Source organism: Anarrhichthys ocellatus, unplaced genomic scaffold (genome assembly GCF_004355925.1).
Source record: "Anarrhichthys ocellatus isolate YVR2014 unplaced genomic scaffold, GSC_Weel_1.0 scaffold37, whole genome shotgun sequence".
NCBI classification, from domain to species: domain Eukaryota; kingdom Metazoa; phylum Chordata; class Actinopteri; order Perciformes; family Anarhichadidae; genus Anarrhichthys; species Anarrhichthys ocellatus.
This window is the reverse complement of record NW_022280067.1, coordinates 4,335,658-4,351,549: the sequence shown is the minus strand read 5'-3', so window position 1 is coordinate 4,351,549 and position 15,892 is coordinate 4,335,658. Positions and strand designations below refer to the sequence as shown.

Here is a 15,892-nt window from a genome sequence, read left to right as displayed (position 1 = left end):
TGTGGTTTGAATTGAGTCTTGAAGTTCATTGTTGCGCATGTGTGTTTTACAGGAAGGGAAGACAGGACTCTCAATAAATATGTCAGTATAGAGGAGTGATGTGCAGGTTACTTCACCGAAGTAACACCACATGTCAGTTTGTGGTTCTGGGGGAACAAAGGTAATTTAAAAGGTTTTGTAAAAGTAACATTACATTAAAGAACAGAGGATTTCCCTCTTAGAAGCACGTCGATAAGCAGCTGTAACACTAAAGAGTCGACGGTAAATACTCCAGTCAGTATTAGCACAGTGCACAGTGTTGGTTTATGAAGAGCTAATTGATTAAGCCCTGCTTTACTAAATCAACAGCTATGGGTACACATACTTGAGTTTTCCCGTTATTGTTTGCGTGTCACAACGTATTTCTTCATATGAAACAATATATAATATATATTTTACATCAGGAGAGTGGACAGATGCTCTACCAACTGACCCATCGACTCCATCTCATCATCTTTTTGTAGGCAGCTACAGATCGGTGGTAGTGAGTTAGATAGAAACTAAACATGGAACGAACATCTGTGTGATGGATGTCAGGAACTGGTGCGCTGTAAAAAAATAACTTTTACAAAGTTTTTCCTGCAGCTTAACAAAGCCCTCTCTTCTTTTCATAGGCTGTCTGTATTCTGGATCTATAGAAAAGAAGCTTCACCGGCTACCGGTTTATATCTGCACGAATATTAAAGAAAAGAAGCTGTGAAAAAAAAAAAAAAAGTCTGCCACACCCGTGATACGGGTGTGGCAGACTCTCTGAGCTCTTTTCAGATTAACGGCTGTTATTTAAGGAGATGGGGTTTAAAGGTTGTAAAGAGTAAAGTATAGTCCGTGAGAGTCCTGACGTGTGTTCGGTAAACACAGAGCCGCACTCAGTCGGTGCCGGTTTAACTCATTCACATTTGTACAGGGCACAGTCCGGCTGTTTTTGGCTGACAATGGAGCTTCTGATTCTCTATTAATACCAAAGTATAATAAATTGTAAATATAAATTCAGTAAAACAGAATTTAATATGTTTCAACAGTCTTTTATTCGAGATTTGGGCCAAAGTAGACTGAAGCACAGCGATTTAAGGCAACAAACTTTATTCGAAGACTTGACATTTTGACGCCAAGTCAACTGTCAAAATAAAAGTTGACTTATTTTGCATAGATTAACATATTTATAAATGTATACAAAATAATCTAAAACTATGCGCGAACCTGTAATTCACTTGTCAGGATAAAAGCATGATAAAGCTACAAACACAATGTAGATGCACTGAGTTTATCCCCAACAGGATTCATTCTCCCTTTTATGTTTGTGTGTGAACGGAAAGGTTCATTTCTGCAGCATCTTTCAACAACAAGGCAGTTCAGATAACTTTACAGAAGACCTTAATGTACAGCATGTTTGGCCCTGTGGAGGTTTGTTTTGAACAAACTAAAGTCGTGTTTACATTCGGTGTTACTGAACAGAATGCATTGTGGGTATCCTTCAGGTTTAACTAATGAGAGTTCATTCCAGCGGCCTTCTCCCCTTCCTCTTGCTGGTGCATTGATCTGTTTTGCATCGCCCGTGTGAAAAACTCTTAACCTTTAACTAAGAACACCACCCTGTAACCAACCCTTCTATTACAGAAATAGAAATGAATGGACCGCCATGATTTAAACAATAGTTTCAAATGAATGCATTTAATATAACATACAGGCTCCTAGTGTGATGAGCTAATCTCTTGCACAGAAAGACGTGAGCTAGTTTGAGCTTCTACCTTAAATTCAACGTGACCGTGTCCTGGAGCTAATATCACACGGCGTTCACACAAAAGTGCTTTTCTTTCAAACTTTGCCCCCCTCCCCCCCTCCAGCTGATAATCATGTACTCACCGAGCTACAGTAACGGTCAGTAATGTTGTCACCCTCAGCAAACAGGAAGTACTCCATCAGAGTGACACATGGTTCAGTAGAGACCTGCCAGCTTATTCAAATAAAAAGGAGACCGTTCACGTTAAAAACACGACCTTTGTTCTCATGAAATAACCGGAAAACAAAAAACTTTAAAGAAACGGTAACGAGAAGATTGTGACTCACGAGCTTATGGAAAGAAATGATGTACATCGCAACAGTAAAAGGTGACCGTCAATCATATGACGAAGGACCTGATATGAAAACATTGAGTGTGTGTGTGTGTGTGTGTGTGTGTGTGGGCATCGCTATAAACTGCAGTTCAGCTTCATGGAGGCTGCTGAATGTAAAGTACACAGAAACGCACTGCTTTGTTCGCTCGAGTCGAGCTTCTCCCATCGAGTCAGTCACAGGTCACCTACTGCTTTACGGCTGTGTAAACATGACCACCGGCCTGAGAGGAAATCGCATCGTGGACCATCAATTACAGTACGTTCATGGTTCATGTTGTCGAAGAACTGCACAGTATGCATTTAAAAAGGAAGACTTTTTTTGCACTCTTCCCAACAGACGTCATCTGACCAAAATAATCACAGGCTTGCAAATGATGGACAGGAGCTCCACGACGGTTATAGTATATCATTATAGTTAACTACAGTCCTTGCTGTGAAATATAATACATGTTTTCATCCACTCTGCATGTCACTACATATTGTAGGGACTCTACTAGTGAGATCAAAAACTTCTAAATGTAATGTGTTATACAGTAGATGTAGGAAGTAAACGGCTATTGTACTAATACATTAGATGTACATTTTCAATTTCAGAGTCATTCAAATTGATTTAGGACGGACCTATAAATAAATATTTATATATAAATAATATGTAGTTTGTTACTTTTCAAGAAGTCCTTTGGGTGTTTGTACACGAATAATAAAATGGGTCTCAAAGTGAAGTTTTCATTGTTTCTATAAGTTCTTTGGCTTCGTTTCTATGAGGACGACTTTAAATGCTTCTAGAATCACAGGATCGTGCTGAAACTGTGTGAAATAAAGACTTGTCTGCAGCAGTCGTGTAGGGTAGATGTGTGATACCGTAGCATCACAAGGCACATCGGTAACAATGGATATTGCATAAATGTAAACAGATTTGGATAAACAGATCTCTCATTTGCCGCCATAATCTCCGTTTGGAGCGGAGAGGCTTTGGACGTAGGCGACGGCGTCTGCGATGGTGAAGAATAAGATGGTACCTTCTCCTCCGTCGTATCCCCCTCTTTCCAGTGAGTCCAGTACTGAGGTATTGCACTGGGCCAGGACAACCTTGATCCGGAGTTCTGCGTAATCTTTGCGGACATCTTTCAGAGCGTTCACTCCGGCAGTGTCTAGAAACAAGACGGAGCTGCAGTCGATCACCACGCCGCGTAAGCTACGGGGCTTCTTGTGGAGCATCAGGGTTACAGTCGCTCCCTCCTCTTTACCGTCACTCTCTGACTTCATATTTGGGACTCCTGCGACCTCCTCCTGCTGCCGTTTGTTCTTCTTCTTGAACTTCATGAGCTGAGTTTTCTCCTTCACAGGATCGAGCCCCACACACTTGTAGAGAGATTTCTTGAACATGCTCTGGTTGGCGTAATAGATTGGAGCCCCGTACCTGAACACGGCCACGTCGGGATGCGTCCGGAGGCCGCGGTAAGAAGACAGGTCCTCGTAGTGCTCCCTGGTTGGAGCCCGGCCGAGCTCCAGGACCCGGGCTTGCTGGGTTCGGCCCAGGACGCTGAGGGCGGACACCAGAACCCCCACGAGCAGACCCAGCTCTGTGTTGACCAGCGCCGAGGTCGCCATGGTGGTCAGCCAGATGGCGGCGTCCACGCGGTTGACCCGCCACATGCCGGGAATGTCGAGGAACTTCCGTAAAGCTCCGCGCAGGTTGACCAGGATGATGACGGCTAACACACACCTGGAAAACACGCAGGAGAGGGCAAAGGTCAGGACATAGTGGTCTTCATGGAAGAAGAGTGAAAGCTTTAAAAGAAGACATTTGTTGGCTTCAAGGCCTTTAAACTGCCAATGGCTTTTTAAAGGATGACACTGACGGGAGATGGTTGAGAGTACCAGACATAAACCAGATTAACAGACCAAAAAGCGACACAAAGAAAGTCAAATAAAACATAATCTGGCCTCAGCAGCACGTGTGACATCATTGATGAAGACTTCCAATCATCAGCTGCAGTCACAGCAGACGGTGGTGCTCACACACGACTCTCCCAACAGGTGAGGAGTGTCTACCTCTGTGGTTTACAGTGAATTCATCTGCTTTAATTCGTCACTGAGATATTCTAACTTGCACAGCCTCTGCAGAGCGAGCCGAGTCAGCATTGACCCTCACCTACAGGTCATCTGTGTTTGTCTTTTCGTGGTCAACAAGATAAGAACATGAAGTACTCCTGAGAACTCGAAGGAAACCCGTCAATACTGAAACAAACTGAAACATTGGAATGTGAAGTTTTTTTTTTTTTTCTTTTCTTCAAATGAAACGTTGTGTTTGCCGAGTACCAACATGTGCGTAGCTCTTTGTTGCATGTGGCTGGTGATGTATGATCTAGAATCACGATGGTCCTCGAGGTGCATTTTACAGATTAGAGATAAATACGGACTCTGACGGAACAGCCCGACTGTTTACGTGCAAACTTACTGGTCGAGTTCAGGGTTCTCTCAGTTTAGGGCCTTTAATTAAACACCAGGAGCCTTTCTTTCTTTCAAAAAAAAAAAAAATTAAAAAAAATTAAAAAAATGTTGTGCAGTTTAAAAGGCAACCCGTTGTGCAGAACGGACATGTTTAAAACGTACGCTGTAGTCCGAACTTCATTACTCCTTTCCACCTCGACAAAGGCAGTGCAGACCGGATCCACTCCTTTCGTTCTTACCTTTCACAATAAAAGCCCGAGAAATTGTGTAACTCTTTATCAGAGGGAAATCAAACTCACTCAGAGCACTTTTCTAAAAGGAAACTCACTAAAATATCTTTACAGTATCTTAATCTTTACCACAGTTCACCTCAGACAGACTGACAGATGTTGTGGATCTATAGGATCAATAGTTGGTCCTCTTCCTGCACATCTATTAAAGCCTTGTTTAAATGTTAATACTGCTACCATCTAAAAGCTGGTTTTACTGTATGACTCTGTCGATGCAGGTCTTCTCTAACAACAATCTCCTCATATGGTATGCTTACTTTTGAAGGGAATAGAAGAGAGGTGCGATAACCAGCAGCACCAGCAGCAGAACAAGGGCACTGACCAGCCCAGAGACCTGAGTCTGGCACCCGGTGGACTCCTTCACGAGGGTCTTGGTCAGTGCAGCGCTGCTGGTGAAGCAGCGGAAGAACGACGGCAGGATGTTGCAGAGGCCGATGGCGTACATCTCCTGGTTGGCGTCCACCGTGTAGCCGTGCTTCTTGGCAAACATCTCCGACAGTGAGACGGTGATGGCGAATCCCACGATGGCGATGGAGAAGGCGTCGACGGCCACGTTGGGGATCAGAGTCCACATCGGCAGCTGGGGAGGGAGGAAGCCCGTCGGGATGTCGCCCGCCACGTCCGACCCGTAGTCGGTGTTGAAGTGTCCAAAGTGAGAGGCCAGTGTTGCTATTATCACCACGAAGAGCTCGAAGGGGATTGGAGCCTGGGAAAAGAAACAAAGACAACACACATCATTCTGACATCCTCACAGACAGTGGGACAACAAATGTAAAGTTTGGTCTAAGGCGGGGAAAGATAACGCTACATAAGTCAATAGTTTATCCTGTCTATGGTGGCCTTTTGAGGACAACCTAAGCTCACTCTTAGCTCTACATCCCATAGTAGTTTTAGCTTCAATTAAATGCTCAGCTCTGCTTTAGCTCAGCTCTGCTTTTGACCAACATACTACAACCATCAGCATGCTAATGTTAGCACTAACCTCAACATATCGCTGAGGCTGATGTGTATTTATGGTCAGATTCTCAGCCCATCCTTAACCACATCAAACATTTACCTTAACCCAAACATAAGCAGTTTAAATGATGTACTGGAGATTAATTATCTCAAAACATACACCTGATCATAAACCACATGTTGTATTGTGCCTTAACTCAACTTTCCGCTTTGGAGGGTCAATTACAAGTAGAACATGATATAAATCTCATTTCACACTGGATAGACGCTGTGGATTGACAGAGCGACCAAGTGATCAAATGGATGGATCGGTACGTTAAGTGCTTTCTCACTGAGCCAGTTCCTCTTCAATTTTAAATTTGAAGAGGAACTGGCTCTCCGGTCTACTGGAAGTAGCAGATTGAACAGGAACCTTTCCTTTGATTATAATGAACAAATAGTTGTGTCTACCTTCAGCTTGGCTTTGAAGCGATTGTTGAGCTCCTTGACGGGTATCAGGATGAGCAAACACACCAAACTGGTCACCAGGTCACACACGTTGGTGTTTGCCAGGTTGGCGAGCAAGCTGTACCAGGTCTTGAACAGAACGAACCAGCCTTGAGGCCTGGGGATCTTCAGGCCCAGAAGGTATTTGAACTGGGAAGTGAAGATGGTCAGGGAGGCTCCTGTAGCGAAGCCGCTGAGGAGGGAGTCCGAGAGGTAGACTGAGACGAAGCCGACCTGGAAGATGCCCATCAGCACCTGAGAGGAAGAGATAAGTAGTGCAGTTTAGAGATGCCAGCCATGGAGGAGAATAGATGCAGTAATCCTTCCTGCTCTCTTACCTGGTAAACCCCAGCAGTAAAGGTAAGTGTTGCTCCCACCGCGATAGCGTAGCAGCTCTTGTCACATCCCACCCCGACGGTGCCAGTCCCCAGGTCAGCCAGCAGGACGGCGCTATCGTTACCGCCGATGCCGCCGCCGCTCCCTGTGAGGTATCCTGCCAAAGCCAATTCCCGATCCACAACCTGACCCACGAGCAGGCAGAGCACCCCGAACACCCCCGCTGAGATGTGTCTGGAAGTGCCGAAGATCGCGTAGATGATCGAGGTGAAGAAAGAAGTGTAGAGACCGTATATGGGGTCCTGACTGGCCAATAGGGAGTAGGCTATGGACTGAGGGACCAGTAGGATCCCCACAATCAGCCCCGACATGGCGTCGCCCAGCAGCCATTCCCTGAGCTGGTAGCGTGGCAGCCATCTCAGGATGGGGACGAAGCCCAGTATTTTGGATTTAGCTTTCTTTGAGGTGCACACGCAGTGTTTCTTCAGACGATGCGACACAACGGACTGCCAGCTTTGGGCCGTTTCCTTCTCCACTCGTTCCAGAATGAGAGGCTGCTGCTGGTCCCTCTCGGCTCCATCTTCCTCTTCACTGTGAGTCATGATGGAGCCCTTATCTGTGGGGGGGTTGAAGAAAGAGAGTTTCATTTTAGTCATGAAATATAAGGACAACAAATATCCAACTCATCTGTTTGCACATCGTGAAAAAAACAACCACGAATGACGGTTTAGAAGCATTGAGGAAGCGAAGCGATGTGCTATTGTCACTGTTACAGGTCAGTGGGTGTCGGCTGAAATGACATTTTGCTGATGCTAAAAAAATGATTTCCTCCCATTGAAGTTGCCTCACAATACAGATATACACTTCCCCTTATTCATAGAATCCAGCTCGTGCTTTTAGTGACTCTCAGACAGAAGACTCCTTCATTACCGCCTTCACCAGTACTGATAAGAACCACACCAAGGACAGAGTTAACGGGAAGCTCAGGGAAAAGACAATGACATCCCATAACATATGTTATTATCTCTACACAGCATTATGTAAAGTGACTGGATGGTGATTTCTATTTTTCAGTTTGATTAATCATACTTTATGGTATTATTGTCCCCATTTGAATAAGCAAATACATGCAGCAAGCTTGCATTCGGTCATTTTTAGAAGGTCAAACATCTAAAAGTCGAGGTTGAAACTGGGTTAAGTTTGATTAAAAAGTCTGTTTTATTATTATTGGTTTATTTGATGCGGGACAGTGCACATTAATAAAAACATTGCTGTAAATGTGCCAAGAGGCTATTTTTCATCTGTAGTCCCAAGAGGGTTAAAAACAGAACAGAAGAATAAATTTAAAGTTATGCAATATTGATGCTTTACAAAGCGTACAGAAACAATGAAAGAAGAGAGAATATTAATATAAGTGTCGTCATTCAGGAGACTCTTGTACTACGTTATCAAGTACTAACAAGACACATTCAACACACACAAAGAATACAATGAGGGATAACCGTGAGAATAGAAACACGGACTAAAGACAAGATGCTGCTGCATTGTTAGACACTAAAACACCACGTCAGAGGAACAAAACATAAAGCATGCAGGTAGATATGAGGGTCGACGGACAGATGACAGTGAGGTGCAGTTCCAGTCTAGTGCTGACAGAGCTGGCTACTAACCCACCATCTCTTTAACTGAGGTTACATGAACTGTGTGTCTGTAGGGCTCTAGTGGTCTCTGGGATGGAGCTCCATTCTAGTGCAGCTTGTACAGAGAACGCAGACCGACTGAAAGCACTTTTCCTGAGTGAATGCAATCTCCTCCCGCTGCGCCTCCTGTGAGCCGACATGCGGGTGATCTTGTGATAAACTGTTTGAGAGGAGGAGAGGTCAACAAGCCATGTGTGATCTTCTCCATGAGACAGACACGCACACATTCAATCACGTTCTCCCGACTAAACAACTTCTATTGTTTTAGTTTAGTTTCCTGCTGTTCAAACATTACAACGATCATATGTGTGAAGAAGTCCCAACTCCTGTAACAAACAAAGCGCAATGCTGGATAAACAGCTGGTTATGGAACGTAGCTGATCACATTTAAAGCTTGTTTAACCAAATCAGGTTTACTGGAACTCCCACGTGTCATTTACACGTTCAGTGATTCAACACGTTAGTCTAGTTTTACTGCAATCACCATGAACGTCTCTGCAGACTTCACGCATTCTCAAGTATTATGACGTCATTATGATTACAGTGACGTTCGCCTGTTTAGTTTCCTTAAAGAGTGTCACATCAGCGATCTATAGCACGCTGAACACAGTTTAAGTTACTCGACCAGCATGAAGTCCGACCATGAATGAGCTCCATTGTAAACAAGTTGACAACGTGGACACCAGCTGGAGCTTCACCTGAAGTAAGTCAACAAGACAGCCCGCTGTCCAACAACAACAACAACAACAACAACACAAACACAATGTTGTTGTTTAATGTGCACAATACCTCACCTGAGCTCGAATCAGTCGCGGTTTGACGAAGTTAATTCAAAGTTGTGTTCCGAGCGTCATTCCGCCTCATTTTAAGCCGCAGCTCCGTGCGTAATGACGTGACACGGAAACGTGTGTTCTGCGTCACGTGACCCACTGAGACCAAGATGGGTGTGTTTCGAAAGATGCGTCACTTTGTAGCGAAATAAGACGCCACTCGATAAAACTACATTTACATTAATGAAGATATGAATGCTGTGTATGAAAGTTAGTGTGTGTGTGGTTATTGTCGTAAGATATAAATAAGTGAAACTTTATACGATAACATACTGGTGAAAACCTTCCAGAAACACACTTCTTTTTAAAGTCCCTGAACTATATAATCACGACTTTCCATTTCCACGACTGACTGAATCAAAACCTAAAACGCTGAATTCTTATTAACGCATACAACAGAGAAACACAGAGAGAAACATAGTGAGGTATCAATAGGAAGCTGTCCTCAGGTCTAATAAGCCAGTTCCTCACGTTACTGTTGGTTTTGGGGTTTCCAGAAATAGTGAGCGCTCCTGAAGTTATGAGTTCTTAAGATAAAATGTTAAGCAACTTGATTAACGACAAAGGTTGAAAATAATCAAAACGCTGGTCTAAACTTGTACAGCCACATATTATATAATCAACTGTTCCTCCATATGGTCTCCAACTGGTTTAACAGTGAAATAAGAAATGATGAGATGTAGTTTAAAATCCTCCAGCTCATGAATGCAACATAACTAACTAACTTTACCTGAAATAGCAGACACAAGTATAAACTAGTTGTCTCACATGGAAGCCTGTTGGCCCTTTTATTCCAGAGATTCTATTGTCAGGAATTACTAAAACAAATAAGTAATTTGCATTTAAACTCTCTTTTTTTTATTGATTTGTAAATATTTCTTCTCCTCCAGTTTACAGACTCTGACTGTTTGGATCTGCTCGTTTGAGATTTAACAGAATCTGAGTGTTTCTTTGAAGTGTAGAAATAAAAATACATCTATTATTACAATATATTCATCCGGCACAATAAAAATACGTTAAGGTATCTGCAGAAAAACAAAAGATGCAAACAAGTGGTTGGTAGGCCTATGTATATAATATATATATCTATAATATAATATGACACTGCACTAGAACCCACACGTGCTCAGGGTGTCTTGTCGTGAGACAGAAAATAAAAATCAACCCCAGGATGTGTCATTAAATATGACAAGGTATCGTAATCACCGTGTTGTAATTGGATGCAGGCTTATGTCCACACATGAGCATTTAAAAGCTTCCAGGTAATCCCCTTTCTGTTCTCAGACACCTGCAGGTTTGGAGAGCAGGACAGACGGATTACACACTTTGCTGGAGACAATACAAGGACTTTAACAGGTAGGACTGTTTACCTTTATTAGAATAATCTACACAATCCCAGATGTCTGTTCTATGCCATTATTGTGAAAAATGTATTAATGAATTTCCATTTGAAGTAACTTGAAACAGGAGTGGAAATATTAAAGTGACTCGTCCTGTTGTGAGAACAATCTGCAGAACGACGCGGTTCAATGAACTTGGCCTGAACATTGATGTTAAGATTATTTAAGGGGATGACACCCACTTTGCTTCTATCACAACCAACATGTTTTTCTTTCATAATTCATGTAATAATAGAGGAATGATTTTAAGAGTTGAAGACATAGAAATTGAAGTTGTTTATGCTAAAGAAAGGGGTTTTGTTTTTCATTTTGTATGCGTAGTTTACGTACATGTAGAATATGACAATAACAGATTTCGATATACTATGACATCATCCCTCCAGGATCGTTTGCTCTCTTTTAGTGAAACTGCGCCAGACGATGAGGAAATGTAGTTAAAGGAAACATTACACTTTATCATAAAACAAGTATTTTTGTCAAAAAAGTGCCACAATTTGTTGCCACCCCTTCATTTAATATTTGGCTCATCCCACATATTTCCTTTGGGGTTATGGTCGGGGAATTGTGGTTTTCTTGGCAAAAACATTTATTTTGCGTTCGGTGAATCTGAGATTTTGTCGTGTGCTTCGGATCGTTGTGTTGGACGGTCCGACCGCGGCCCTTTGTCTGGTTTTCATTTAATATCTGCTGGTGTTAGGATACATGGTGTCATGGACTTGGAGTCACTTGTCAGTTGAACCGTTCTCCTTACGGTGCGTGGAGTCTATATATACAGTCCGTACATCCTCTTCTTTACAGCTCCTGTAGCTCAAAACTTTTAATTATTGTCCCGAAACTGTGAGGAGATTTCCTCATATCTATTGCCTGATTCGTGCAGCTCAAACACCTTTCGTTGCACATTGCTTCTGTGCTCTCTGGTCTTTCCCATAGTGACGAACGACTAAGGATGCGATCCAATAGTCTTCTTTTTACTAAGGAAGGTTTATAAGTGGCAGCCATGATGGAAGCTGGTTGAATTCAATCCAATATATCTGTACAGCCCAAAACCATTTGCTGCAGAGGGCTTCACAAGCTGTGCAGCATTCAACATCCTCCGTCTTTGGACCCTCTCATCAGAAAAGGAAAAACTCAGTTCAATGCTTCCTTTGCTATCTCCTTTAGCAAAGAGTACACTGGACCATCCCTTACTAGAGTAAAGAAGATGATGTTGTCCCACGATTCCTTGTGGCAGACCCACATCACTAACATCCGTCTCTTCACACCATGGTTTTCTTTTTCTAATGACTTCTCCTTCACATGTTTCTTTGACCTCATGACGTTTTCCATCGAGCTCAAGGAAAAGTGTTCAGGAAAGGACACAGGACGTGATTCTTATTGGCCTGTGTCACCTCATATTCATACCCCAATGAAACAGGAAGTCCTTGATGTCCACTTTAGAGTTCCGAATCAAACAAGTGAACTTAAAATATCACTAGAAATATATTTCGCTTAGATTTTAATCTTAGCTTCTTTGTTTCTAGGAGTGCCATTACAGTAATGATGGCTGGTATGTTTCAGAGAAAAATATATAGATTTTATATAATTTCACTTAAATGATAAGGTAAGATGTTTGTGAATATGGTGAGCCTGTTTTCCTCTAAGGGTGCCACCAATTCTGAAGGACACTGTACATTCTAAAGTGTGTGGTAGTGACTAACCCACAGAGAATGATCCTCTTTCAGCTCCGTGTTTGGGTTTATCTGCAGTCTCGCAGCTCTTATCCACCCTGCTTCCAGCTGCAGCTGTTTTCAGCGAACAACCAATAAAACCTACCGTGCACCGCACAGAGAGCAGAAGACAATGTGAGCGACAGGCTGGTGAAGACAGTGGAATCTTTAGAGGTTTCAAAAGTCAGATATCTTTTGGAGGAGTTTGAGACCAAACGAAGCTGAGAGGAAAGTGATTATTGGACTTATATATGGATATAGTTGTTTTCCTTGTGTTGGATTTGTGGAAGAGGAAGGTTTTTGCTACGGTGTCAGTTTTTGGTTGAATTCCTTGCCTAGTAACAGTTCCTGAGTAATTGTTGAATGAAAGGTGTTTTGCGTTTCTGTTTCGAATCGTTCCCCGTCAGCAGCAGCCATGGTGGACGCAGCGGCAGCAGAGCAGTTCCTGGATGCCAACCCGCAGTTCGCCAAGCAGTACTACGACACCAACTTCAGGCCTAAGGTGGTCTCGGACCTGCTGGACAACAACCGGAAGGTGGCGATGGACATCAGCAAGTTCCACGACCTGACGGCGGTGGAGGAGAGCGAGGTCCTTTTCGACCTGATGCGGGACATCCAGGACAACCTGCAGATGGAGAAGTCCGTCTTCAACCTCATGAGACACCTCAGCTTCATGATGAGGGCCGACCGCATGAGCCTCTTCATGTACCGGCAGAGGAACGGAGTGGCCGAGCTGGCCACCAGGTGAGCAAGAAGATTTCTGCTCAAATTTGAAAAGTAGCTTCAGCTTCGAAGCTTCGTTCATAACGTCGGCATTCAAATATCAGTATTCCAATGCAGCGCAGCCGTTTGTTATTTATACTCATGTGTATTCATTCTGTTTCAATCTGGTATTTCTGCACGGTTGCAGATAAACATCAGGCTACGCTATTATTATATAAGTGTTATACTATTCGTACATTTATTGAAAAAAGATAGATGTAATCATTTCCAAACTTCACAACATGTTTTTATTTATTTAAATATTTAGATGGTTAGCATCACACAAAGGGAAGCAGCACTTATGAGGTATATTTATCAGAGAAAGATGATTTAATAATAATAAAAAAACGAATTTATTCTGGTAAATCCCTTATTTCGACTTGAGGATTTTGTTTTTTTTATGATTACATAAATGTCATAAAATGTGACGATAGACTTCTGAAGCTTCATTCAAAGACCTCAGTAGAATGAATTGAATGTAAAAAAAAACCATTCGGTGCATCCCTAAAAATGAACGTGACCTCTGGAACAGAGATATATAACATAATATTTCATTATATGACTGGATGAACTGCACACGTGTTCACAAGTTGGTCTGCAGTAACAGCTGATGACGGGAAACTAAACATTTTGGACGAAAATCAAATAAATAAAAGCAGAGGATGTTTTTATAAGTTTAATGTAAATGCTTTGATCCGTTTAACCTGCAGAACTCGTACAGTTCTAGAGTCAAACTGCTTCCTGTCTGTATCTGCACGTCCTCCGTCTGCTCATCGCCTGGAGAGGAAGCATTTCTGTGGCTTTGCCAGCACGGAGCACATTGCTGACGTTTCCAAACAAATCTTCAGGGAAACACATTGAATGAACACAGATGCTGTTTCTCACCAGAACTCTACTTCACATTCACACAGTTCCACACACTCACATGTGGCACCTTAGTTATAAAAGGGAACTTTCTTTTAAACGTTAATGTTTCATGCTCTACAACCAGACTCCAGCTCCAGTGATTTACTATGCAGCTGTAACTTGATGAGTGTAATTTGCATTTCTTTTCTCTAATGACTGACTTTTGTCTACATGGCAGCACTTTGAGATCACCTGTTTGAGTTAAAGGGTTTATCTTTACCTCCAGGTTATTTAACGTCAACAAAGACTCCCTGTTCGATGACTGCCTGGTGCCGCCCGACAGTGAGATCGTGTACCCGTTGGATATGGGCCTCGTGGGCCACGTGGCCTCCACCAAGAAGATGGTCAACATCGCTGATGTGTCTGAGGTACATACACACTGTTATTGTTTGTGTGTGTTTTAATGTTGACATGGGCATCAGAACCACGGTACTAGTTCAGGTTTTCACATACATAACCTTCCCTATCATACATTTAATTGGCATTTAAACAGTAAACATGTATTCCTACCTGTTAATTTTTCCCTAACTGTACTTCCTGTTGCATACAGGACAAAAATTAAACAGTGATGTCTACTATAACGAAGCTCCTTGGTAGCCGAGTGGTTATAGCACAAAGCCACATAACTGCATTTCTACACTTTCCTCGGTCCAATGAAGGCGAAAACGCCAAAACAATACTCTTAAAAGACCAAGAAACAGACAAGTCTCACTATTTAATTTAATACAAACTCCTCCTCAGTCCCAGGTTCATTAAATGGGTGTTTGCATTTTTAATCTGGTAGACCCCCTGAGAATGAAACATTTTACACTGTTTGAACCTGTTGACTTTCTCTAAATCTATCTGAGTAGCAAACGATTGATTCATGACCATGAAGTAAAAAAAAAAAATAGAAAATGTAAAGTTATACTCTTCTATGTAAAAACATTAAAATATAAATACTGCTCTTTGCTCAGTAAACATTGAAACCTGTTGCTGCGTCTCAGTTTGACCACCAGATGGCGACGTGACACCACAGTGTCTCGCTCCACTAATTCCCTCCAACCAAAGCCAGCTCAGTCTCATTACCAATAGCTTTGACATTTCAGAAATGTCTGGCGAGCTCATTCCCACGTAGTCTTCAGGTCCACCTGCAGGTCCACTGACTTCACGTCCGCCCCCCCCCCCCCCCCCCCCCCCCCCCCCCCCTCCTTCCTGAGAAAAGTCCTGCACCAACAGCTATTGTGACATTTACACTTAGGCAGCAGCCCACTCCGCATAACTGATGGGTTACAAGCCGTCCTCTGCATTAGTTCAATCTCTTCGTTTCGTGGCTGATTAGAAAGCTCAGCTGCCGATGAACGGACAAGACAGACCCGGGGTTGCTTGTTCCCGTTTGGGTTTTTATTTATCGGTTCTGCTGCCCGCAGAAACAAACATCCCCACGCTGTTCAACCCCCCCCCCCCCCCTCTGTCTGTCACGCCGAGGCCTCACACAAACGCATGAAAAGACATGATGGGACATATGGCAACTGGAACGATATCAAAGCCTCCAAGTCTCCCCAGTCGCGGCGAAAAGGAACAGCTAATGTTTCCATATAATTGGTTGGCTTTATGATGCTAATGCCCTGCGGATGGCCTTTGAGAGAAATGTAGAGACTGGGAATCACTGTCTCTCTGCGCTCTATTCCCATCCCACTCCACCAGTCAGGATTCCTGTAGGTAGAGAGTGGGGGATTATGTGTCACTGGGATTATGTTGTGAGTAACAGCTGGCCTCATTTCTCCCCCCTTCTTCTATCCCAGCCTCCTTCAGAGTGAATTTAATAATCACACAGTTTCACAAACTAATAACTCTGACCGTTTTTTGAGGTGTGGTATCTCCAGGGGTGAGTGTGTGAGGTGTGTGTGTGTGTGTGGGGGGGGGGGGGGGGGGG

General features: G+C 43.1%; 2 protein-coding genes across 4 annotated transcripts in view; one reads left to right on the top strand and one right to left on the bottom strand.

Moving 5' to 3' along the window:
* Nucleotides 1-1,088: 1,088 nt before the first annotated feature.
* On the bottom strand, nt 1,089-9,247 carry slc26a2 (solute carrier family 26 member 2). 2 transcript variants are annotated; one of them, XM_031866943.1, is made up of 5 exons: nt 9,168-9,247; nt 6,676-7,289; nt 6,302-6,592; nt 5,152-5,600; nt 1,089-3,876 (listed from the first exon to the last, which is right to left on the bottom strand). In XM_031866943.1, the coding sequence occupies exons 2-5, from the start codon at nt 7,273-7,275 to the stop codon at nt 3,084-3,086; spliced, it is 2,133 nt and encodes a 710-aa protein (XP_031722803.1). In that variant the 5' UTR covers nt 7,276-7,289; nt 9,168-9,247; the 3' UTR covers nt 1,089-3,083. The 2 variants fall into 2 exon arrangements, with proteins under 2 accessions (XP_031722803.1, XP_031722802.1); XM_031866942.1 differs by lacking the exon at nt 9,168-9,247 and having other exon boundaries at nt 6,676-7,390.
* A 1,268-nt stretch (nt 9,248-10,515) lies between these two features.
* The window catches only part of pde6a (phosphodiesterase 6A, cGMP-specific, rod, alpha), a 27,641-nt gene continuing 22,264 nt past the window's right edge, over nt 10,516-15,892 (top strand). The window contains exons 1-3 of one of the 2 annotated variants that reach the window (XM_031866853.1): nt 10,516-10,559; nt 12,720-13,053; nt 14,204-14,345. In XM_031866853.1, coding sequence (XP_031722713.1) covers nt 12,725-13,053; nt 14,204-14,345 — 471 coding nt within the window. In that variant the 5' untranslated portion in view covers nt 10,516-10,559; nt 12,720-12,724. Of the gene's footprint in view, nt 10,560-12,716; nt 13,054-14,203; nt 14,346-15,892 lie in introns of both variants that reach the window. The other variant, XM_031866854.1, reaches the window with a different exon arrangement.